This window comes from Trichophyton rubrum, assembly GCF_000151425.1.
Source record: "Trichophyton rubrum CBS 118892 genomic scaffold supercont2.11, whole genome shotgun sequence".
NCBI lineage: Eukaryota > Fungi > Ascomycota > Eurotiomycetes > Onygenales > Arthrodermataceae > Trichophyton > Trichophyton rubrum.
The window spans coordinates 205,492-226,863 of NW_003456418.1; the positions used below are offsets into that span (position 1 = coordinate 205,492).

Consider the following 21,372-nt stretch of genomic DNA (forward strand, 5'->3'; position numbering starts at 1 on the left):
CCGCTCCACCGATGGCGAGGCACCCCTGTTTCTTTTCTGTTGTCTTAATGCTGTAGGGGACATATATAAATGTAGGATTGCTGTCCGGAGATATTTATGCGGGATGTTGTTGCACCGTATAGAATGTGCCATTGTCAAAAGGCCCAACAGATTGCCTAGTTTGAAAGGAAACCCGCGATTAAAGACCTTCGAACAGAATAACTCGAGCATTCACTGAGCTTTAAGTGAACGCTAGTGAATGCGGAGCAGGGCGATGCCCGAACCCGTCTTCTTAGACCTGGTTAAAATCTCTATTTCTTGTTTATTTTATTATTATTATTAAAAAAAAAAAAAAAAAAAATGCAGCTGATTGCTGTTCCTTTTGTCCCAGGCTGAAGATAGGAAGCTGAAGGGATATTGAAAGACTGTTCAATCTCCCATTGTACATCTGAGCGTTGACAATAACTTGATCAGTTCACCATGATCCCAGCGGCCTTAATTCCCCCACACTTATAGGGCTGACAAGGTTCCAGAATCACAAATCTCTTCCCATTGTGCTCAGGATGGTTTTCAAATCCAGATGGTGTGTGGAGATGCCCAACGCATCACTACCTACGGTAATTTTTGGATCACCAACAGCGACGTTATCAACGACCAAATGCAGCTTTATTGATGCGGCTCGCCCCGACACCCACTATTTCACGGCCCATGACTACCGTCTTTGGTGCCAGCGGTTCGCCGTTGGATTGAGAAAATCGGGGGTGAAAACAGGCGATCGTGTTCTTCTATTCTCTCCGAGTGACTTGTTCTTCCTTGTGGTCTTCATGGGGATTGTGATGGCTGGTGGCATCTTCACCGGTGCAAATCCCACGTACATCCCAAGAGAGTTGGCATACCAGCTAAAGGACAGTGGAGCAAAGTATCTCCTGTGCGCCGAGGGAAGTCTGGATACTGGTATTGAAGCAGCAAAGTCCATCGGTAGGGGCCTGGATAGGGTATTCCTATTTAACAGTGCAGTGTTTGATGGTACGGGGAGTGGTTCACGGGGTTGCCGTTACTGGGGAGACCTCATCGCATCCCCTACAGAGGCAGCCGGTTCTTCTGGGAGTCGTTATCAGCTCCAAGTGAATCTAATCGAACTTTGGCCTTGAACTATTCAAGCGGCACAACTGGCCTCCCCAAGGGGGTAGAGATCACTCATAGAAACTATGTGGCCAACATCCTTCAGTTTGACCATACCGGCTCTCTCCACCACGACTATACATATAAAACTGCTAGGTCCAGATGGCTTTGCTTCTTACCGTTGTATCATGCCATGGCACAAAACTTTTTCATAACATCCGCACATCCCGGTATATATCATGGCTCAGTTTGATTTCATTCAAATGTTGGAAAATATCCAAAAATTCCGCATCAATGAGATACTCACTGTTCCACCCATCATGATTGCGCTAGCAGAACACCCCCTGGTGAAGAAATATGATCTCAGTCGCTTGGAGTCAATTGGATTCGGAGCTGCTCCACTACGAAGAGAAATCAGTGAGGAAGTCGAGTCCATGTTTCCTCCGGGGAAACTCAATGTCATGCAGGGCTGGGGTATGACCGAGTGAGTTACCCTTAATATCCGTTTTACTATGGACATATTAGTATCAGATGACACGGCGAATACATCGTTGCTAACGTATATTAGGACAACCTGTACTATTCTTTGCTGGGATCCAAATGAACGAAGCACGAGTTCATCGGTGGGAGAGCTAAATTCCAATTGCGAGTGTAAGATGATGGCCGAGGGTGGTGTGACAGAGCTCGGCGAGAACCAAAGAGGTGAAATATGGGTCAGAGCCCCCAATGTCATGAATGGCTACTGGAACAAACCGGAAGTAACCAGGGAAACTTTGACGGAAGATGGATGGCTCAAAGCCGGAGACATCGGACGATCGCCAAATATGTGCACCTCATCGAGTAAAGAGCTGTTGGTGCTTGCGTTGGTATTCGAGCTCTGGGACTTACGTGACAGAGCAGGGAAAAATTTTCATTGTTGACCGGAAGAAGGTAACGAGGCATAACCAATTGTGCTTTTCTCCACGGACTCCGCTAACTCCTGGTTTGTTTTCCCTCAATCCGCAGGAACTTATCAAGGTGAAGGGAAACCAGGTTGCCCCTACAGAGTTAGAAGGGGTGCTTCTCGAGCACCCATCAGTCGCAGATGCAGCTGTCATTGGCATAACCAGGTGAGAAAACCCATGCAGCGACCCCGCAGAATGCGCTGTCAAGGTTATCCTAATGCAAGATATTTCGATAGGGACGGTGAAGAGTATCCACGGGCATATATAACCTTGAAAGACGGTGCAAAGGCAGCCGCAAAAGCAATAATCGATTACATGAAGCAAAACGTTGCTCCCACGAAACGAATCACTGGCGGAGTAGTGTTTGTCAAGGATATCCCTAAGAATCCATCAGGAAAGGTCCTTAGAAAAGTTCTAAGAGAGAGAGCTGCCCAGGAGCTTCAAAGCGAACGACTCCAGGTATCTGCCAAACTTTAAAGTGGCCGGAGTATGGGGATGGTAGCTGGTACGCCCAGCGGAGGGAATGGTTGGGCTGCATCCCGCTTGCTAGAGATGGTTGTCTCGGCATCTTATTGGACTTAATCAAATCCATCCTCGAGCTAGCTGGGAGCTGCTTGAATCAGAAAATCGAAGTATAATGCTGTTCGCAAAACTTAGGAAACGTGGCCCCGGTCATAATGACCATGGGATAGCGGAAGTCTCAACACCTATACACGCACGGCATAATAGTGTGTCATACTCAGGTCTTTAGACCACAAATGAAGCATCTGCCCGCTCTAGATGCTGAGTCCAAGTTGAAGACGAGGAGAAAAAGCCACCTTCAGCTGAGATAGGCTCTTAGCTTCATGCGAGATCTAATCCCGCTGGACCAGATGGCTCCCCGGAGGGGGTTTGCAGTATGCTATGTAACACAACAAGCTCATGCATAGTCGATACATAGATAGATTCATGCCTTCATCCTAGGCTATCCTTGTTTTAACCGAACTGGCCGGTGGTTTTCCTTGTCCTCCTCATCGTCATCGTCGTCGTCGTCGTCTGTTTGATATTTCAAAATTATCACGTGACCGGCATTCCCTTTTCAGCGTCTTTTGACGACGTCGAACGTCTGAGCCCGGAACAACGAACAGCTTGCAACTTGATTCTACTTGTTGTGTTTGCTGGCATGTATCCATGGCATCATATGCAATGCAAGGAACCGGCACTTCTTGCCTATTGCCAGCCGTGCTCAATTTTATGAGCTGTAGGCCGTGCATGAGCCTGCATGGGCGGAGCCTAGCTTGCAAACATGTAGCTGAGAGACAAAATCCGTCTAGCCATTCATATACCCAGGTTTGCATCAGGCTTGCCCAGAGTACGGGCATTTGATCTACGACTCTAGGCAGACACATTCCTCAGGACTTCCAATGATATTGAACGACGTCGATGGGGAGCAGCGTGGGCATTACAGGTAGTCAGTCAGTCAGGCCCTGGATCATGCAAGAATGGCACGCCAAGGGTCAGATTTTGAATCCTTGTTGTATCTTTGCTGGGAGAAACAAACAACTCTCGGCTATGAATGAACTTCACAGCCTTGGCAAGGATACTATCAAACGACAACATGCTTCAGGCAAGGAGAAATGGCCGATCAACTAGGAAAACTTGCCTCTGGACACAGTATCCCTCCTCTTGGGAGGATTAACAGAATATTTGAGAGTAGATATCGACAGGTGACGTTTTTCGAACTATGGAAACAAGAATCCTTCCATGCCCGCTTCCATGCCTTCACAGTCCCAACATCTAAAATTAAATCAACACCCCCTGCAAATAGTCATATCGGATATGGGGATATACTTGACCCTAAGCCGCTTCACGCTCAGGCAAAGGCGGGGGAAAGGTAGTGCTACATCATCCTCAGCCAGCCTCTCTCCCTTGCCTTCCACTTGGCCAAGAAGACATACCAACCTCAGGCGACACAGTATGATGGTATCCACAGGGAATATCAGCCTAGATCCCGGTTCCCTCGAATCTGTGCCTCGTCATGTTTTTCGTTTGGTATGCCCAGGTATCTAAGCCCACACGCTCTGAGCCATCAAGCGGAAAATAAGGCTTGCACCAATGTCCACAGTTCCTGCTAGGCGAAAAAAACATCGACTCATAGACCCGGAGCTAATAGCTACCTCGGCATATCCTTAGACCACAGTCAGTTTCTTCCTCTTCCAAAGTGGCCGACGGCTTCTATATAGTAGGAAGCTCATCGTACTGTGGCTGGTGGCGTGTGGCTAGTGAGCGAAAATAAACACGTGTTAATAGTGGCTGTGTCCCACGGCGCTAGTCCCAGTCAAGATAAGGGTGTTTGTCCTCGCCAGCTGAACTCCTGTTATTTCTTTTTTCTATCCGAAGAACAACCTCCAAACCTCAGCTTGCTCGCTTCCCCTAATCCCTACCTCCCGAGCGTACCGGGCAATAATACGACAGAGTACGCCTGTTGCGGCTCAGATGAGACTGGGAGCGCATGGAACTGTCAGGAAGAGAGCAATTTAAGCAGCTGGGGGTGAAGGATAGTTTTCATATGTATGGGGTACGCCCGTATTGAGGAAACCCCAGTACTCAATATGAGCCTCAAAATAGCAAATGCACTTCCAAAGACCATCAACGAACCCATCCCTGTGAAATGTGGCGTCGATCGAGCTCTCAATTTTTTTAGTCGTTGCGGGGCAAGAGCTGTCTTATTCGACAAAGCTCGTGCTGTGCTACGTATGGGCATGCGAAGCACTACGCCCCATACGGATGCCACCACTATACCAAACTCCTACCCCATTACGTTCTAGGTGGAATGATAGGAAGGATCCTGCTGTTCCACGGAGATCTTCAGAGGATGCCGGTGTTTCCGTCCGAATGAGTTCCCATGGCGCTTAGGCCTGCCATGGTGGTAGGTCTCTGAAAATTGTCCAGGATCGTCTGTGTTTTGCGCGTTGAGAGACGAAGAAGATGACTTCTCAAAGCTGAGTTGTCTCGCTGATGTGGATCCAGAGCCGCGGGCTATGGAATCTCGGGAATTTCGGGGACCCTTTCGTCGAAGCTCCGTTACAGGAGACAGACGGTTGGTGTGACTGCTGGGTGGTCAACTTTGACCTCATTCAAGCGGGATAAAGGCTAGATGACGCCTACTTATGCGGCGTTCCCTCTTTTTACCTCATTTATCTTCTTGCTTTTTCTCTCCTCTCTCTTAGCTTAGATGCATGGATCTCTAATCCAGCTTGATCGTCAACGTTAGAGCTGCTGCCTCAACTGTATATATCTGTCGCCTTCTGCCATAGATATATCTTTCTTATTCCTTTTTTGGGTTATGGAAATAAACAAGTTACGCTTGCGTTTGCATGGATATTCGGCCTCTTTGCCTCCATCACTGCATACCTCAACGCTTTCTTCAAAGTGATATCCAAGGAGGCAAATAATAATAATAATAATCAACTCCTTTCCGTTCGCCATCAACACCGTTTCCATATAAATTAGTCACTATTTTCTCACCATGGCTCCCATCAAGCAAGGTTACTTCCAACTATCAACTTCACGAATATCTCCTCTTTCACGGCTGTTACTCCTCTTACCCTTTTCTTTGCTCATATTCGCCATTATACGACGGGTCCAAGGGCGCAAAATGGCTTCCTCTGAAGACTCAAGCGCCAAAAAGTACTCACGCGCAATTGATATTTCCAACCACACGGGCGAAAAACTCCAGGTTCGCCTATCGATCGAAGAAGCTTCCCTTCCCAATAGCCAAGATCCACCTGCTATGGCCGGTGAGAGCAATTCCGGCCACCTCGAAGCACCATCACTCTCCAATTCAGGGCCTCCACAGCCGTTCGATATAACGAACTTGCCATTACCAACAGCGGCTAAGGAGATGAAAAACCACACAACAACGTTGTCCGAGCGGGAATTTACGCAGCCAGAATCATCGTCAGTCCATCCTGAGGCACCACGGCTTCAGAAAGAAGCCGTTCAGATATTTAGAGATGTGGGATCGAAGTCTCGAAAAGACTGGAGGAGAAAGGTGCTACAGTACCACTAGTGGTACAAGTTTTTTCAAAGCAGGAACTGCTTCGTTATGCGTTTGGGTTTTACTATGGATATTTAATTGGCTCCTGTGTTTCTTTTGGTTGTACACACAGGATGATATACCGACTACGAAGTGATACCCTCAACGAAACCATCATCTTTTTTTTTAAAAAATTATTTTCTGGATAGAGACTTCTTAATATTGTACCCCTTTATCCCACTACGTGGCGTCTTCTCAATGACTATGAAACTTTCCTTTTCTTTCAGAATACGAGTCTCTCTACCAAATAACACCACCAAAGTCATGGCATGCATATATTGAGTTAAGTGCGAGTGATATACGATCTCGAGATGCAACATTTAATGATACAAGATATGTAACGAATTTGTCAACAGGCTCAAAGAGCAGCAGCCAAGCCACTTGTGTGGCAACACTTCTTCAGACTTTGCAGGCAAGACACTCAGGGCCAGCTTATACTCTGTGTGCAATGCATTCATACGACTTTTTGAGTCATCTCTTCTGCATCTCGAGATCTACACGGCCCAAGGTGTGCGGGCCACGGGTAGTTTCCGGCCGGTACCAAACAACCATGAAAAGTATCTCCACCTTGATCCATGGTTATGGTTCGCCGGTGGCATATATAAGATACCCCGAGAAGGACGGTTTTCTTTACGCCGTCTCCAAAAATTTTAACCATCACCAAGTGAGATACTAGTACTAAGCAATAAATAATGCGCCTGGAACTGCAGCTGGTTGGGGAGGACGACTTTCCGGAGTTAGTCACCGCTTTATGGGAAGCCTACGAGGAACCTCACCAGAAGTTCTTCCGCATATTCTGTCCTATTTTCAACAAAGACAGAGAAAAGAGTCTTGCGGATAGCATCAAGTTCTTCCAGGAGGAGTATAGGAACGAATTTCCCGTCGCTCAGTGGGTGAAGGTGGTTGATGCGGATGCGAATAACAAAATTGCCGGCGCAGCACTATGGAAAATCCACCAGAAAAACCCGTACGAGACGTATGATGAAGAAAAAGTCGTTGCAGACTGGTATCCAGAGGGCTCTATGGAGAGGATCATTGCGAATAAATACCTCCGAGATACGACTGCACCCCGTGCGAAGAAAGCGAGGAGACCCCATCTTTGTAAGTACCGGGTTGTCTTATATTTCCCGGGTAATAAGGCTAACTGTTTACTATCAGTCCTGAATATTGCCTTTACGATACCATCATATCGTAAGTACGGCGTGGGTTCTTTATTCCTTAAATGGGGTTTGGATAAGGCCGAAGAGTTGAATTTTGAATGCTGGCTAGATGCGACTCCTTATGGACGTCCCGTCTACGAGCGTCGGGGTTTCATCGTAACGGATGCTTGGAGTGTAGACTGTCCTATGCCCGAGGGTCTTTCGGAAGAAAAGCAGAAGGAATTCCAGGAAGCTCGAGAGCGGCTGTTGCCAGTAGAAAACGCTTGCATGTGGCGGCCAAGGGGTGGCATGTACATCGAAGGGGTTACTGAGAAGCCATGGGAAACGAATTAGCAGGATTGATCCCGTCCCTGCCGCTGGTTCAGAGTTAGAGCTTGTATATAGTCTCCCTTATATAGCGACTTGTAAATATTCAATTAACTATCGGATCCATGAAACACTGGCTGCGCCGAGGATATTAAGGGTGACATATAAGAACCAGTGGCGCAATCTGTCCATATTACTTTTCAGTATCATCCAGCTAATGATATCGGCCATGTCATTCCATGCTTCGTGGTAGAAGTAAGAGAGAAATGACCGCTGGCCCTTCGCTTAGGACGTTTGTGGATGTCGGGAACTTCCGCTCTCCAAAGTGTTATCGGGTGACTAATCAAAGTTATCAATCTCTTGGCATAAACCCTTGGCGTTTGACAGATAACCCGTTAACTGATTATCAAAAAGACGGAGCCAGAAGGGAAGACAAAACATTGAACTGGTTGAACGGCCTATTATTATCGCATTCGAAATGGCACGGAAGCTATCAGAGGCATATGTATCCCCTAATATCACCTCTATAAATCTCACCCAGCTACTCTCTCGGCTGGAAAGCAACATACTATCGCCTTCGGCGGACCTGAAGCCTCTGCTAAGATCGCAATATCATAGAGCTCGTGTTGGTGCTGTAAGGCATTCTACTCCTTCAATACACTTATTTTACTGAGATGATGGTGTGAAGATTACTGATATCCGCTTTAGAATATAGAATATGGCCGCAACTTATTACTCCAGCTTGAGCGAAACTCGGCAGATATAAAGCACCCCCAACGCAGACAAACGGTTCAATCGGACCTCTCACAGAAGAGACAACAGCTTAAGATACTTCGACAGAGATTAGACGATCTCAGCACCCAGGCGCATGCTCGCACAATGGCAGCGGCTAATACAACCACCACCACCTCCCCCTCCTCCGAATATATAGCTGACGCGAGCGTCTACTCGTCAGAAGATGAAGAAGACATCCTCCCCACGCCACAAGACAGCATCACGCCAGAAAACATATCTTCACAGGCCTCGGCAAGTTCCGCGAATATAAGAGATGAATCTAGACCGGTAGAAGGCCTGGACCAGTCAACTACATCAGAAGCAAGCCTGAGTTCCGTGATTCCCACGCCACCATCTTCCTCGTACGGTTCCACATCGACTCACAGCGAAGCACATGGTTCAAACATACTTCGCAACCGAAATGCAATACCAGCAACTCAAACGCCAACTGATACGGTCATCCGCCCTACTGAAGCCGCCAGATCAACAGGGGCACTTACAACTTCCGCATACCTGACAACATCAACACCCACGGGTCCCTTAAAGCCCGCCCCGAGCCCCAACCCTTATTTCCGCCCTCGAGATCCCTCCAGAAAAGAATTGGATCTCGATCCCGAAGCCTCCCTGGCCCAAGATCGCCAAGAACAGGAGTCACTAACGGATTCCTTGCTCACGCTTGCCCAACAGCTGAAGACCTCGACGCAGACGTTCAATTCGACTCTTGAGTCGGAAAAGTCGATTCTAGACCGTGCCGTGGAGGGACTAGATAGGAACACAACTGGTCTAGAGTCGGCGGGGCAGAAGATGAGTATGCTTCGACGGATGAGTGAAGGTAGAGGATGGTGGGGGAGGATGTTGATGTATTTATGGATATTCGGGCTGTGGATTGTGGCTATTATGATTGTATATGTTGGGCCCAAACTGAGGTTTTGAGGAAGTGGGATGTGCTTTTTGAGTGGGTTGTACTTTTGTAGGCGGAATCAACTATATACCCGTATTTTTGTTTGGACGAGGTTATGCTCTAGCGAGTTTATTATGAACTGATTCAACTATAAGATAACAAGATAATAATCAAACGAGTAAAGAAGTCATGTTTAACGTCATCGAATTGCTATCATTTTCTATATAAAAACTTCGCCAAAAACGAATAAGCGGTAGAGAGATGCGAGGAGACAGAGAAAAACACAAAGGTTCAAAAAAGAGAGAAAGACAAGGTGAAGAGAGGACAGAGAAGAGAACAAAGGAAGGAAAAGACAAGAGAATTATAGAATAGCATTTACGGCCATTGTTACCCTCCTGATTTCCGTACCGACATGGAGATAAGGGAAGAGAATTTGCATTTGAGAAATTGTACAGGTTTACCCCCACAGGCGAGAGAGATAAGGAGACACAGGATGAAAGTAGAAGGGGGGGAATACCTTTGAATGAAAGATGGAGGGAGAGGGCTGAGGGAAAACTTGAGGATATACCAAGGAAAACAGGAAAAAAAGTGACGGAACACTCGAAACAGAAAAAGAACAGAGCAAAAAGGGGGAAAAAAGAGAAAGCAATAGACGTGGAATCCGTAAAATATGCCGACCGATACTTTGATGAAGGTATGGTGTTGGGCATTGAGATCAGCGAGAGCTGACTGGTTGGTTAGTTAATTGGTGATGGTGAGGTTTTGTTGGTGGAGTAGCGAAGAAATGGATGGGCCCCTGAAGAAAGGGGAAGGAGAAGCAAGGGAGTAATCGGTGGAAGGAAAAAGAGGATATCCTTGCCTGCGTTGCAATGGACATATTAGTAGGAAATTAGTAATCCAAGAACTGAGGATGGGGGGGCATAGACTCAACGGTCAACGAGACGCCTGGGGTTTGATGGTAAAAACGAGGAAAAGCAGAATGAAAGACCGCAGAAGCCACGCAAAGCAGATTGGCGGGACGGGGGAATTGAAAAAGGCGGGAGACGTGTCGCGTTGGTTGCTGGGGATTTTTAGCAGGTTAATTATTGGGATATCAGATACACGTAAGATAAGAGAAAGAGAGAGACAACGACCCCGGTAGAGGTCAGGAAGCTGGGACTTCTTTTTTCTTTTTTTTTTTTTTTAAAAAAAAGAGAGAGAGATGCATTATATGAGACCGCAGAGTCGGAGATTCTCTTGTATGATGATGTCTAGATATATTGTTAGAAAGAGCTTCATCGATAGGGTTGAGCAGAGATAACATACCATTGACAGCAGCCATGACGAATCGGATCTGGGTGGTGTCAGTGGCACAGGTGAAGTGTGTGTAGATTTGTTTCTGCTCGGCCTGGTTTAATGAGACGAAGCGGTTGAGGATGTAGTCACAAGCAGCAGAGTAGTCGGCGCCACCTAGAGGGTTTTTGTGTCAGTAAACGAAATTGGACAACGGGCTTCGACAAAAACAGAGTGGAGACAACGCACCTTCATAGTCAGGGAAGTAGTTCTTCATCGGGCTGACAGGCAGTTTCTCCTTGAATCGGTCAATCTTGTTCAAGAACAAGATGATGGATGTGTTGATGAACCATCTCGAGTTGCAGATAGAGTCGAACAGGGTAAGAGCCTCCTGCATTCTGTTGACGGTTTCATCTTCGAAGAGGAGCTGGTCGTACTCTGAAATAGCGACAAGGAAGAGGATGGTGGTGACGTTCTCGAAGCAGTGAATCCACTTCTTACGCTCAGAACGCTGGCCACCGACGTCGAACATGCGATAGGTAAGGTCACCGATGATGAAGGTTGTTTCGGTGATACCAGTGGTCTTGACACGGGAGCGAAGGACGTCCTGGTCGTTAGGGAGATAGTCTGGGGCGGCAATTCGGCCAATGGAGTCAAAGTAGCTAGGTAATTTGGTGGTTAGTATTTTGATTCTCTCCCAAAGGAGGCAAAATCTAAGCTAAGAATGGGGGGGGGGCATGTAAGACATACTATCTGGCAGAATCGTTCAATTGGTACTCTCTTGATCGCTTGAAACACTCTTGAACGCCAGCATCTTTCCACAGGGCCTCGATAGCAGAACCAACCTCAGGAGGGAGAGAGTCACCCTCGATCTGAGCTGGCTGCATGAAGATGGTGTGTACGTGGTATTCAGCCCGTTGGTCATCGAGCGGAAGTTCCAGACTCTCCATGGCCTCGAGGATGACACGCATGGACTGGACGGTGTTGCTGAAGATGATTTCTTTAAACGACTCGCGTTCATCGCGAGAGTAGGATCCCTCGTGGATAAGTTTCATCTGTTTCAGGATGGTAGATTTTCCAGACTCTCCAGCACCTGTTGCGTGTGTTATGGCTCTGATCAGCAGCTGCACCATCACCAGAAGAAGCCAGCCAACGACAACTTACCAAGCAGAAGCATCTTGATTTCATTTCTCTGCATCAACTTGTCCCTCTTAAGCTGGTTTTCGATCTCCTCGTTTCTGGCCTTCCCCTCCTTATCCTCAGTACTCATTCCGCAACCCATTTTGGCGGTTTATCAAACAGGAACTCGATCAACAGTATGTAAATGCACAAATAGGATTGAAGATGGAGGATCTGCTGGATGGCTACAGTTAGAAAAGAGATGTCTTTCTAGCGGCTGAAATTTTTTTCCTTCCGTTCTCCCTTTGAGGATAACTAGCGAAGGCAGAAGGGAAGAGACAAAGACAGCGAGAGAGAAAAGAGAGAGAGAGAGAGAAGTCGAAGAGCGAGTCCGTATTCAAATAGGCTGGCCTGAGGTTCCAGCCCCCAAAACCAAGGGCAAGAAAGAGAAGAGAAGAGCGAGGGCTGAAGCGGGAGCAACACTGGCAAAAACGGAGCGAGAGAGCGTGTTCTGAGCAGGGACAGCACTCACATTATTATTATTATGCACTGCAGCGCGATATTAGTAGCTACCCGGCGATGCGAGGAGTGAGGGTTCTGCCTAAGACCGGACAAAAGGGGATGGTGGTTCGTGGCAAAGGGCAGAGAGAACACCCGGCGAAAAGAGGGTTAAAAAAAAAAAAAAAAAAAAAAAAAAAAAAAACGAACAAAGGAACCCCTGGGAGCAGCGGCCAGAACGGCGTCGACGGCGAGGGGAGAGGAACACGGATGCGACAGACGACAGACGACGGTCGGCCTTTTCTTCGAGACGGCTGGCTGTTGAGGTCGAGGTCGAGGTCGGAGGCGCTGGCGGGCGTCGCTGACGAGGACGGCGATGGGAGGTCGCTGTCGCTGTCGTCGTTGGTGTCGTCGTCGGTGTCGATGTCGATGTCGATGTCGATGTTGATGTTGATGTTGATGTTGTTGGGTTTGCTCGACGTGGAGTCTCGAAGCAAGCAAAAAAAAGGTCGAGGAGGAAAAAGAGGAAGAAAAGCGGAAAAAGCGACGAAGAAAAGAAAGTGAGCGGAACGGCGTATTTTTGCCCTTGCGCGGTGACGGGGGCGTGACAGTACGGCAGCCCGGCATCTTACGGCGCCATGCCCGATCGGGACAGCAGACCCGCCGCGCAAGGGCAGCGAAGTGCGCGCTTGGCCGGCTCGACCACCCCTAGCGGTATTGGCAATACGCTAGTCCGGGCGATACGTGACGCGGGTGCAGGCAAGGCGCTGTTGCTCGACTCCATTATTATTATTACATCTTGTTTACTTACAGTGACGGGCTTCCTTTTCGACGGCGGCGGCGGCGGCGGGCGACAGACGGACAGGCAGACGGCGGAGACGGTTGCGATGGAGCTGGCAGAGGGCAAGCCTCGCGATCGCCAGCCCCCTCACCCCCCCGTATCGATACTGTACAGCAGGAAGGACGGGTTGGAGATGCTTGTCAGCCCTGCTGGCCGGTGTGATTGGGCGTGAATGCGAGGATCACAGCCTCCAACTGCACCAGGAGAGCCTGGAAAGCCCATTCGCTGCTGGGTGGAGATCCTTCTGCGTCGTTGATACGGCTCATTCGCCAGCGAGGGGGGCTGCGGCCTTCAACCTTATCCTCTGGTCCTTGGATGACCTAGATGATAAACAGAGCACAGAGTGAGCCTACTACTACGGAGTACGTACATGAGAGTGGTTGATGCTAATGGGTATATCAGTATATCACAATATCAGTCCGCGTGCTCTGTAATAGTATCTCGGTCCACTCAGCAGTCCAGCCGGTAATTAACAATAATACAAACAGAAGATCAATCAACCAGCGTCAATCTCTCTGAGTGAACGACAGCAGCATGAACCCCTCACATGTACTCCATACACAGCACAGAACGCTGCAGCATCTCACGATCTCGTAGTGGTTCGGATCAGAGAATCCTGAAACACAGGTGCCACCAGCCCGTCTTGTCTGGTCTTCCCAGCATGCAAGCAGGCACCTCTCCCGGCTATCGAACTGCGTGCCAGCCTCGCCAGGCTAGAGGAGTCGAACTACCAGATAAAAATGTTATTATTGCTATTTTGCCCTGGGTTATCTCCTCATGCACGGGCTCTTTCTTATATTCCAATTTCTAAGCGATATTCGTCTCTCAGCCTGATGATACATTAGAGGTGTATACTCTGTACACACAGCAAACTTTCTTCCAACTCGACTCCTCCTGAACATGTTTCATCTCAACGCCTCGCCAGCCGGCCCTGCATGAACAGCATCAAGACAGCTCTTTTACCGGAATACACTCTCCGCATCACCCACCCCGACCGACCGTCACCCGACTTCCAACTTTTTTTTTCGACTAATTCTCCCTTCCCCCCCCCCCCCTTTTTTTTTTTCCGCGTCCTCTTCTGGGACCGCCAAAAAGTAATATCACGTGATGTACCCCTTAATATCACGTGAGTGACTATTTTTATACCTCGCCGGTCGATCACTTGCCGCATCGGGTCTAGCGGGTTACTTAATTTGCGCTCGAAGGAAGCGCCGCAGATGAAGACGAGAAGAAGAAGAAGAAGAAGCGGAAGAAGAAGAAAAAGTCATGAAAGAACAGTGACCGGAAGGATGGAGAAAGACAAGGCGATTTTCGTCTTTCCGACTTGCGCGACCCAGACCAATTTCCCAGAGGACCCGCAATGCTCACGTCCAGCGGGTGGGGTAGGTAGGGCCTTCGACATCCCTGCTGCAGACCTTCTCTACTTACGGGAATTGCTGACATGCTGAACGATACACTATCTCACATTTGCGCTACTTACTTACATAAATGGAGTAACCCGTCTCCATCATTATGATTTCATGCAGAAGACCAGCCTCAGATAACAGCTGCTCGCTCGTATTATATATATACAACAGAAAAGCAAAGGACGATAAAGCGTTAATCAACTCGCGCTCCAGACAGCCGCTTGCACAGCGACTATATTATAAGCAGGGCGCCCAATTATAGCGATACACCTGCATAAAACAGTCCACCAGCTTGACACAAGTGGGTTTATTACCTCCGCTGACAAGGAAGGTTTCATCGAACTTTTCTAGAACATTTTTCTTCCAAACCCCTTTCTTTTCCCCGAGTTCTTCGACGAGAGCAAGAAATAAAAACATAATATTCACCTTAACCGATCAAACCGCCCCCGACCTTCTCAACGACGCCGTATGGAGCCAATATCGTGGTTGGGAAAACTATTGATTTTTCGCAGCGTTGATCCGATTTACATCGCGTCTGGTGACGGGCAGCCACCCTTTATTTATTTTTCTCGCCGCTTGCTGGTTGATCTGCGCCTCTTTCATACTACTGGTGGTTAAGGGGGACCCTGTTCACATAAGTAAGTCGGTACCCAGTCTTGTACGGAGTACGGAGTAAGTCTTTTTTATTCTATCTATCACTTGGATCCCTTGGTGTGGATGGGGATAGATGCTCGGCTAGCGAGCATACCAAGCAAGTAAATAGTAGTAGGAGAGACAGGGCTGTGTTGATGATCAGTGTGACAGGACCATGGTTTTTCCAGGCGCTTTTCTCACCCCTTGCTTTCTCCGTATTCCATGGGTGCGCTTCCTGGGTCTCCTCCGCCGGGGTTCTTCGTTCTCCATTCTCTCCTAAGGTTCTCTTGCAGGTGGGTGGATGATGGATCATGTCTTGTCAGGAAATCCATTCTCTATCGAATTCTTGGTATTGAGTTCACTAGGCAAGGCTAGCCTATCAGTTTCACCGTGCCACAAGGGTCATCCTTTCAGTTATGCAAGAAGGGCCGTCATTCTTCTCGGTAGGCATCATATATACCCTTGAATATATCCATCTTCCCTGCGCATTACCGCCGCCGTCTCTCGAAATGACGATATCAATCTCTCTGGTCTTGATTCCACCTTTTAAAGCTGTCTTCTACCATTGAATACGCTTACATACGTGCAGAAATGCAAAGTCTTTCAAGCCACTTGTGCAGTAAACTACTCTACTCTCGCTACCCCTTCCGGATACTGCAGAGAATCGGCGACGACCAGTCAATTTTCAACTACTGTTTGACTCCTACCTAGTACTTCGTACTCACTTCGAATCTACATAACTAGTTGGTGGAAACTCATCGATATGGCGATCATCAGCCTCTTCCGTGACTGTTGGTGCAAGGAAGTGATATCCTCTTCGGCTAGACTATTAGGAAGAGCCACCGACTGGTCATATCTTCAATGGCAACCAGAGACGATCTGATGTGGCCCCCTATCATCCCTGAGCTACAGTGGCACCTCTGGGGTACATTGTTTGCCGGAACCCCCTCCAGTCCTGTGTGAGATGGCTGGTCGAGATCACAACTATATGTTTGACGTGCTCCATACTGCAAAAGGTCGACGTATGCCTAGGGATAGTGAATCCGGATCTTTAGATGGGATGCACGTCTCCCAGATCAAATTCACCATTGGCCGTTATTGACTGGTTCCCTTCTGGCAAAGAGGCAACCCCGTAACTATGTCGTACCAACTCTAATCTTAATACCGGCAGCCTTTCCGTAAGGATTGATGCCTTCCACTGGCGCTTTTATTTTGGCCTCAATATCGCCGTTTAAGTTGTGAGCCATAACCTTTTTGGAGACGTACCCTCAGGTCGACCCTTGACTATATATATGGCCCCTTCCCCTGAAAAAGCCTCATATGCTTGTATCGTAGTCTTTTGGTTTGTTTGTTTAACGTCTCGGGCGGCTCATTGAGGCTTGCGATGTTATATATATAGTAGCTGTGTAACTAGCGGATGCAACTGCTGATGGACGTAGGCGGCCAGGGTACCCAAATAACCGCTTTCAAAATAGTCATATGTTAATGGCCAGAGCTCTTGTACGATCCCGATAGTTGACATTATAGTTTTCCCGCCGGTATTCACTCATAGATTTCTCCTGGCAGGGTATCCTCCGTAGATATTCTGTTAGCGGTATTCAATCTAGCACGGGAAATTGCTATCATGGCTCCCGCTTAAGACAATCTTTATTTTTGATACTAGGTATCGTCGTATCATCTCAATTGGTTCATGTGGATGGTGGATTGATGGCGTATACTCTACCCTGCCGTATATCAGCCGTCTACCACGACCATCAACGAAGAAAACTATCCCTCTTCGACCAAATAATGACCCGAACAGCTCCCGCAAGATCGGCAGCCTGCATTAGCCCAGCAGGGTCCGGATAAGATAAGTAAATTGACCACCGTATTAGACATATTAATTAGGCCTTTCAACGTTCATGACATCATCTTGATGGTATCGAGCACGGAGCAGGGAAATCCGTGGGGGAGGCATCATCTTCAGCCACAACAGTAACACTTGCTAGAAGATCGTAACGGCATCCACTGGTAAAAGGATGGCAAGCAAACAAATCTCTGCTTGCTGCGTTGCAGGCCTGGCTGGACCAACACGACGAAAAAACCCGCCAGCCACCCGTTTTTGACGCCGCGGCTGTCGGCCTTGGCGCGCGCTCGTCTTCCCTCGTCAACTCCAGCGCATGAGACAAGAAAAACACCCACCTCCACCAACCTTCAATTTGACCAAGTACAACTCACTCCAAGGTTGATTCTGCGCCATCTCTGCTTTCAAGGGCTCTAGTGCGGTCGATCCGAGCCCGGGATATTTGCTAGTCTACCAATATTAGCCCCTACTGGCGGTCGCAGCGTTTGTTGTTTTTGTTACAGGGGTCCAAACAGAGGCCAGGGCCCGCCACTTTCTGTGCCGCTATCTGAAAAATGTTGACCGTAGAAAAGCAATGGATAAATGTCCAGCAAAAGACATTCACAAAATGGTGAGTCTATGGTTTAATAGTGTCTCTTATGGCCTACATTAGTGTCAGGGTTGCTAAACTGCTGCTTCTAGGTTAAACACAAAGCTCAAGATCCGGAACATCGCCATAAATGACCTGGTGGAGGACCTTTCAGATGGAGTCAGTATTTGGACGACGACGACGAGAGTTATCACTGTACTAATGTGTACGGCTCGACACAGGTTATCCTAATCCACATCCTCGAGATACTTGGGAACGAGTCGTTGGGCCGATATGCTTCAAAGCCAAAGCTTCGAGTACAAAAGTTCGAAAATGCGAATAAATGTCTCGACTTTATCAAGGGGAGGGGGATACAGATGACCAACATTGGCGCAGAAGACATCGTTGACGGAAACAGAAAGATAATACTCGGCCTAATATGGACCCTCATTCTGCGATTCACCATCAGCGATATCAACGAGGAGGGCATGACGGCCAAAGAGGGCTTATTGCTATGGTGTCAACGGAAAACAGCTTGTTATCCAGGTGTGGAAGTGCGGGATTTCTCCTCAAGCTGGAACGATGGGCTTGCGTTCTGCGCCCTGCTGGATATCCATAGACCCGACCTGATCGATTTCGACTCACTAGACAAGACCGAACATAGGAAGAACATGCAGCTGGCCTTTGACATTGCTGCAGAGGAGATTGGCATTCCGGACCTGCTTGACGTAGAGGACGTGTGCGATGTTGCAAAGCCAGACGAGCGATCCCTCATGACCTACATTGCGTATTGGTTCCATGCCTTTTCACAGCTTGAGAAGGTAGAAAATGCCGGCAGACGTGTCGAGAAGTTCGTTCAAAACATGCAAGGAGCTTGGGAGATGCAAAACTCCTTTGAGCGCCGGATGAGGGCTTTGCTGAAGAACATTGCTGCTCAGCAGGAGAAATGGCTTAACTCTACCTTTGAAGGCACATACGCAGATGCCAAAGAACAAGCCAGCGAGTTTGCCGCGTACAAAAAGAACCAGAAGCGCGAATGGGTCGCTGAGAAGTCTGACCTTGCTGCCCTGCTGGGGAATATCAAGACGAAGCTGAGCACCTACCGACTGCGGGCCTATGATCCACCACCAGAACTCAGGCTAGAGGTCTTAGATGAAGAATGGGCTAGTTTAACCACCTATGAGCACAAGCGAAGCCAGTTGATCAATGAAACTATCCGTGATATCAAAAATGCCCTTCGGCGATCGTTTGCGGACAAGGCTAATGATTTCGCCCTAACCTTGAACACGCTTTCGCTGGCGATCTCGGGTCTCGAAGGAGACGTTGAAGATCAGTTAACGCACGTTCGACGGCTGAGCGATAACCTACCGCCCTTAGACGCATTCCTAGAAACAATAGAGGACCTTGACGAACAGTGCGCAGAAGCTAACATTGAAGAGAATGACTTTACCACCTACACCTTTGAAGAGCTCTCCTATGAACTGAGCCTTGTCAAATCCAGTGTAGCGAAGAAGCTAGCATTCTTGGAAAACCAGATGGTTGCGCGGAACATGACCAATCTAACCCCCATACAGCTTGAAGAATTCGAGTCTGTATTCAGACATTTTGACCGGGATTCGACAAACACTCTGCATGAGATAGAATTCTCGGCTGCATTAGCCAGTTTGGGTTTGGTATACGATGAAGACGAGATGCACGAGGTGTTCGTGGAGACCTGTGGCCCGAACCGTCTAGAGAGAAACGCTGGCGTCAGCTTTGAACAGTTCATTCGATTCATGGTCAGCGTCACTGAGACAACACACGCTGAACAGGTCTTCAGAGTTTCAAGGAGTAGCGGACGGGAAGGTAATAACATCTTTGAATTTTGCCCATTCTCCTGGGAGCTGTTTTATTCCCAACTACCCCCTTACAACTTGTGTATGTGTCAGTCAGCTAATTACACTTACCACAGCCATATGTTACCGAGCTTGATCTTCGGCACTCCCTCATACCGGATGAACTTATCGAGAACCTAGTAGAGTCAATGCCCAAGCACACGGGGCCTGACCTCCTGGAGGACAGGGATGTCGCGAAGTACGACTACATGACCTTTATGGAGCACATGATGAACAATGGGGGCCGTGGTAATGATGTTGGAGCCAACCACACCGAATAATTAACCCGAAAGAAAGAAGAACTGCATTCTTATCCCCGAATTAGCCTTTTGTTATATCCTCTAACCCTTGACTTCAAGGCACAAAGAAATCAGGCCAGCATGCCCGGCAGGCGGAAAGTCATTCGGCCGTATGGAGCGGGCGGCGGTGGCATCACGCGCATATGCATGTACGCATGCATGGCCTTTGGCTGGTTCTTTTTCTCTTCTTGTGGATGCCTTGATAGCTGCTGCCTTCTACCCCCTTTTTCTTATTCTTCTTCTCTTATAGGCAACGGTTCTTTTCGCCATCGGCAGGAGTGATTGTTTATCATTTTATTGCATCGTGCATTGAAGATACCATGGTCAGGAGAGGACAGGTTAGGTTAACATATATGTTTTTTTTTTTTTTTTTTTTTATCTTTCAGAGCAAAGTAATTAGTGTAGTTAGCAAATAGTAATTAATAGCTTATCAACGTCCGCTGTAGTATAGTTGATATTCGATATTCAGTAATCTTACAGTCTCACCAATCGTAAATAAAGCAGGCAGAAATGAGGATTTTAATAACTAGAGGAAGAAAGAGAAATATCCAATACTATCTATGCACTCCCCTGGGCTAGGAAGTTCGCTGGAATAGAAGCTGAGATGTAAAGCCACCAAAACCCAAGGAACGAAAGAAGGGAACGTTACCCCCGAAGCCCATGGTCCCCTTGACCAGTGTAGTACGATTTCCATTTTCATGGTTGGTTGGTTGGTCGGTTGGTTGAAGGAGACCACAGCGTAGATGAACCCGCCTCAAAGTACACCAAGCGAATGGAAAATGTATGACCGTAGCACAAAAAGCAAAATCACGGAAGACGAGCAATCAGAGGTGTGACGGCAGAAGAATAGAGCAGGTAAATAAATAAATGAATAATCCCTCGGGAGAGATGCGAATGATATAAATAGATAGAAGAATATAGAAGAATAATTCCCCGCTGGCAGGGGGATATCTGGTCTGCCTTAACCAGGGCAGAGACAGGAGAAGTAGAAGCGAAGTACATCGAGAAAAAAGAACAAAAGCTATGCTTTAAGATGAAGAAGAGAAAAGGATGGAAAGAAACCAAGAAAGAAAAAAGAAAGAAGGAAAGAAAGGAAATCGAACTGTTGTAAGGAGTGTGAGGGTTGTCTGAATGGGTTGATTGAACAGATGAAATCTCCCCCTTTCTAGCTGTAAGGCGGTTATCCATCATATAGAAAGAAGAAAAGGAGCCAGATCCGTAATTATAAGAATGGGAATTGAGAATGAGAATACATAGAAGATGGCAAACCAAACAGAGACCCGGTAACGACAGGGACGAAAACTGATGCAAGGGGGGGAAATGGGGTATACATGCTATCCGTTTTTATAGTGTGCAGAAAAAGAAGAGAGAAAAATGAAAAATAAAAAATAGCAGGGATGAGATGCTCAATGGGGTGCGCAGAGGGATGGGTTGATGAGTAGTTTTGATAGAAGCAGTTGTAAAAGGAACTTGATAGGACCCGGCCAGGGACGGTGGTTTGTCTTGACTCCCCTTCCCTTACTCTTTGCTTTGCTTGTTTCGAAAGTCCATTCTGGCATGGCTATATTATTTTCCCGGTGGCCCAGGTCGATGTTGATTACTCGAAACAAAGAGCTGTTGTTGAAATGCGTAGCGAGAGTACCAGATGCTGGTTAAAAGTTGTAGATCGAGTCCGGATTATGCGGTTCCTTACTATGGAAGAGGCCAAAGGGGAAAAATAAAGGTAACGAGAAGGGAAACGATAAAAGGAATCAT

The 21,372-nt window shown here is 47.7% G+C and overlaps 8 protein-coding genes across 9 annotated transcripts; 6 read left to right on the forward strand and 2 right to left on the reverse strand.

Moving 5' to 3' along the window:
- Positions 1-542: 542 nt before the first annotated feature.
- TERG_12601 (uncharacterized protein) lies at positions 543-1,130 on the forward strand (the record flags this gene model as incomplete). The annotated part of the gene is made up of 1 exon (XM_047751541.1): positions 543-1,130. One exon carries the CDS (start codon positions 543-545, stop codon positions 1,128-1,130), a length of 588 nt encoding a protein of 195 aa, XP_047607375.1.
- Positions 1,131-1,340: 210 nt separating this feature from the next.
- TERG_12602 (uncharacterized protein) lies at positions 1,341-2,522 on the forward strand (the record flags this gene model as incomplete). The annotated part of the gene is made up of 4 exons (XM_003231480.2): positions 1,341-1,585; positions 1,670-1,967; positions 2,107-2,210; positions 2,282-2,522. The coding sequence occupies 4 exons, from the start codon at positions 1,341-1,343 to the stop codon at positions 2,520-2,522; spliced, it is 888 nt and encodes a 295-aa protein (XP_003231528.2).
- A 3,160-nt stretch (positions 2,523-5,682) lies between these two features.
- TERG_07830 (uncharacterized protein) lies at positions 5,683-6,096 on the forward strand (the record flags this gene model as incomplete). Its single annotated transcript, XM_003231482.2, has 1 exon — positions 5,683-6,096. The coding sequence occupies one exon, from the start codon at positions 5,683-5,685 to the stop codon at positions 6,094-6,096; it is 414 nt and encodes a 137-aa protein (XP_003231530.2).
- A 719-nt stretch (positions 6,097-6,815) lies between these two features.
- On the forward strand, positions 6,816-7,616 carry TERG_07831 (uncharacterized protein; the record flags this gene model as incomplete). The annotated part of the gene is made up of 2 exons (XM_003231483.1): positions 6,816-7,224; positions 7,282-7,616. 2 exons carry the CDS (start codon positions 6,816-6,818, stop codon positions 7,614-7,616), a joined length of 744 nt encoding a protein of 247 aa, XP_003231531.1.
- Positions 7,617-8,067: 451 nt separating this feature from the next.
- TERG_07832 (uncharacterized protein) lies at positions 8,068-9,296 on the forward strand (the record flags this gene model as incomplete). Its single annotated transcript, XM_003231484.1, has 2 exons — positions 8,068-8,223; positions 8,298-9,296. The coding sequence occupies 2 exons, from the start codon at positions 8,068-8,070 to the stop codon at positions 9,294-9,296; spliced, it is 1,155 nt and encodes a 384-aa protein (XP_003231532.1).
- Positions 9,297-9,434: 138 nt separating this feature from the next.
- On the reverse strand, positions 9,435-9,974 carry TERG_12603 (uncharacterized protein; the record flags this gene model as incomplete). The annotated part of the gene is made up of 1 exon (XM_047751542.1): positions 9,435-9,974. One exon carries the CDS (start codon positions 9,972-9,974, stop codon positions 9,435-9,437), a length of 540 nt encoding a protein of 179 aa, XP_047607376.1.
- A 496-nt stretch (positions 9,975-10,470) lies between these two features.
- Positions 10,471-11,818, reverse strand: TERG_08956 (guanine nucleotide-binding protein subunit alpha; the record flags this gene model as incomplete). The annotated part of the gene is made up of 5 exons (XM_003231485.1): positions 10,471-10,514; positions 10,570-10,713; positions 10,786-11,198; positions 11,287-11,629; positions 11,701-11,818. 5 exons carry the CDS (start codon positions 11,816-11,818, stop codon positions 10,471-10,473), a joined length of 1,062 nt encoding a protein of 353 aa, XP_003231533.1.
- A 2,555-nt stretch (positions 11,819-14,373) lies between these two features.
- On the forward strand, positions 14,374-19,722 carry TERG_07834 (uncharacterized protein). Of its 2 annotated transcripts, XM_047750478.1 has the most exons (3): positions 14,374-15,038; positions 15,205-17,486; positions 17,558-19,722. In XM_047750478.1, exon 3 carries the CDS (start codon positions 17,822-17,824, stop codon positions 19,457-19,459), a length of 1,638 nt encoding a protein of 545 aa, XP_047607377.1. In that variant the 5' UTR covers positions 14,374-15,038; positions 15,205-17,486; positions 17,558-17,821; the 3' UTR covers positions 19,460-19,722. The 2 variants fall into 2 exon arrangements, with proteins under 2 accessions (XP_047607377.1, XP_047604824.1); XM_047748834.1 differs by having other exon boundaries at positions 15,205-19,722.
- The last annotated feature ends 1,650 nt before the right edge of the window (positions 19,723-21,372 follow it).

Bases quoted from the DNA above. Each gene is read 5' to 3' on its own strand.
- TERG_07834 (XM_047748834.1), top strand. From the start codon at position 17,822: ATGACCAACATTGGCGCAGAAGACATCGTTGACGGAAACAGAAAGATA.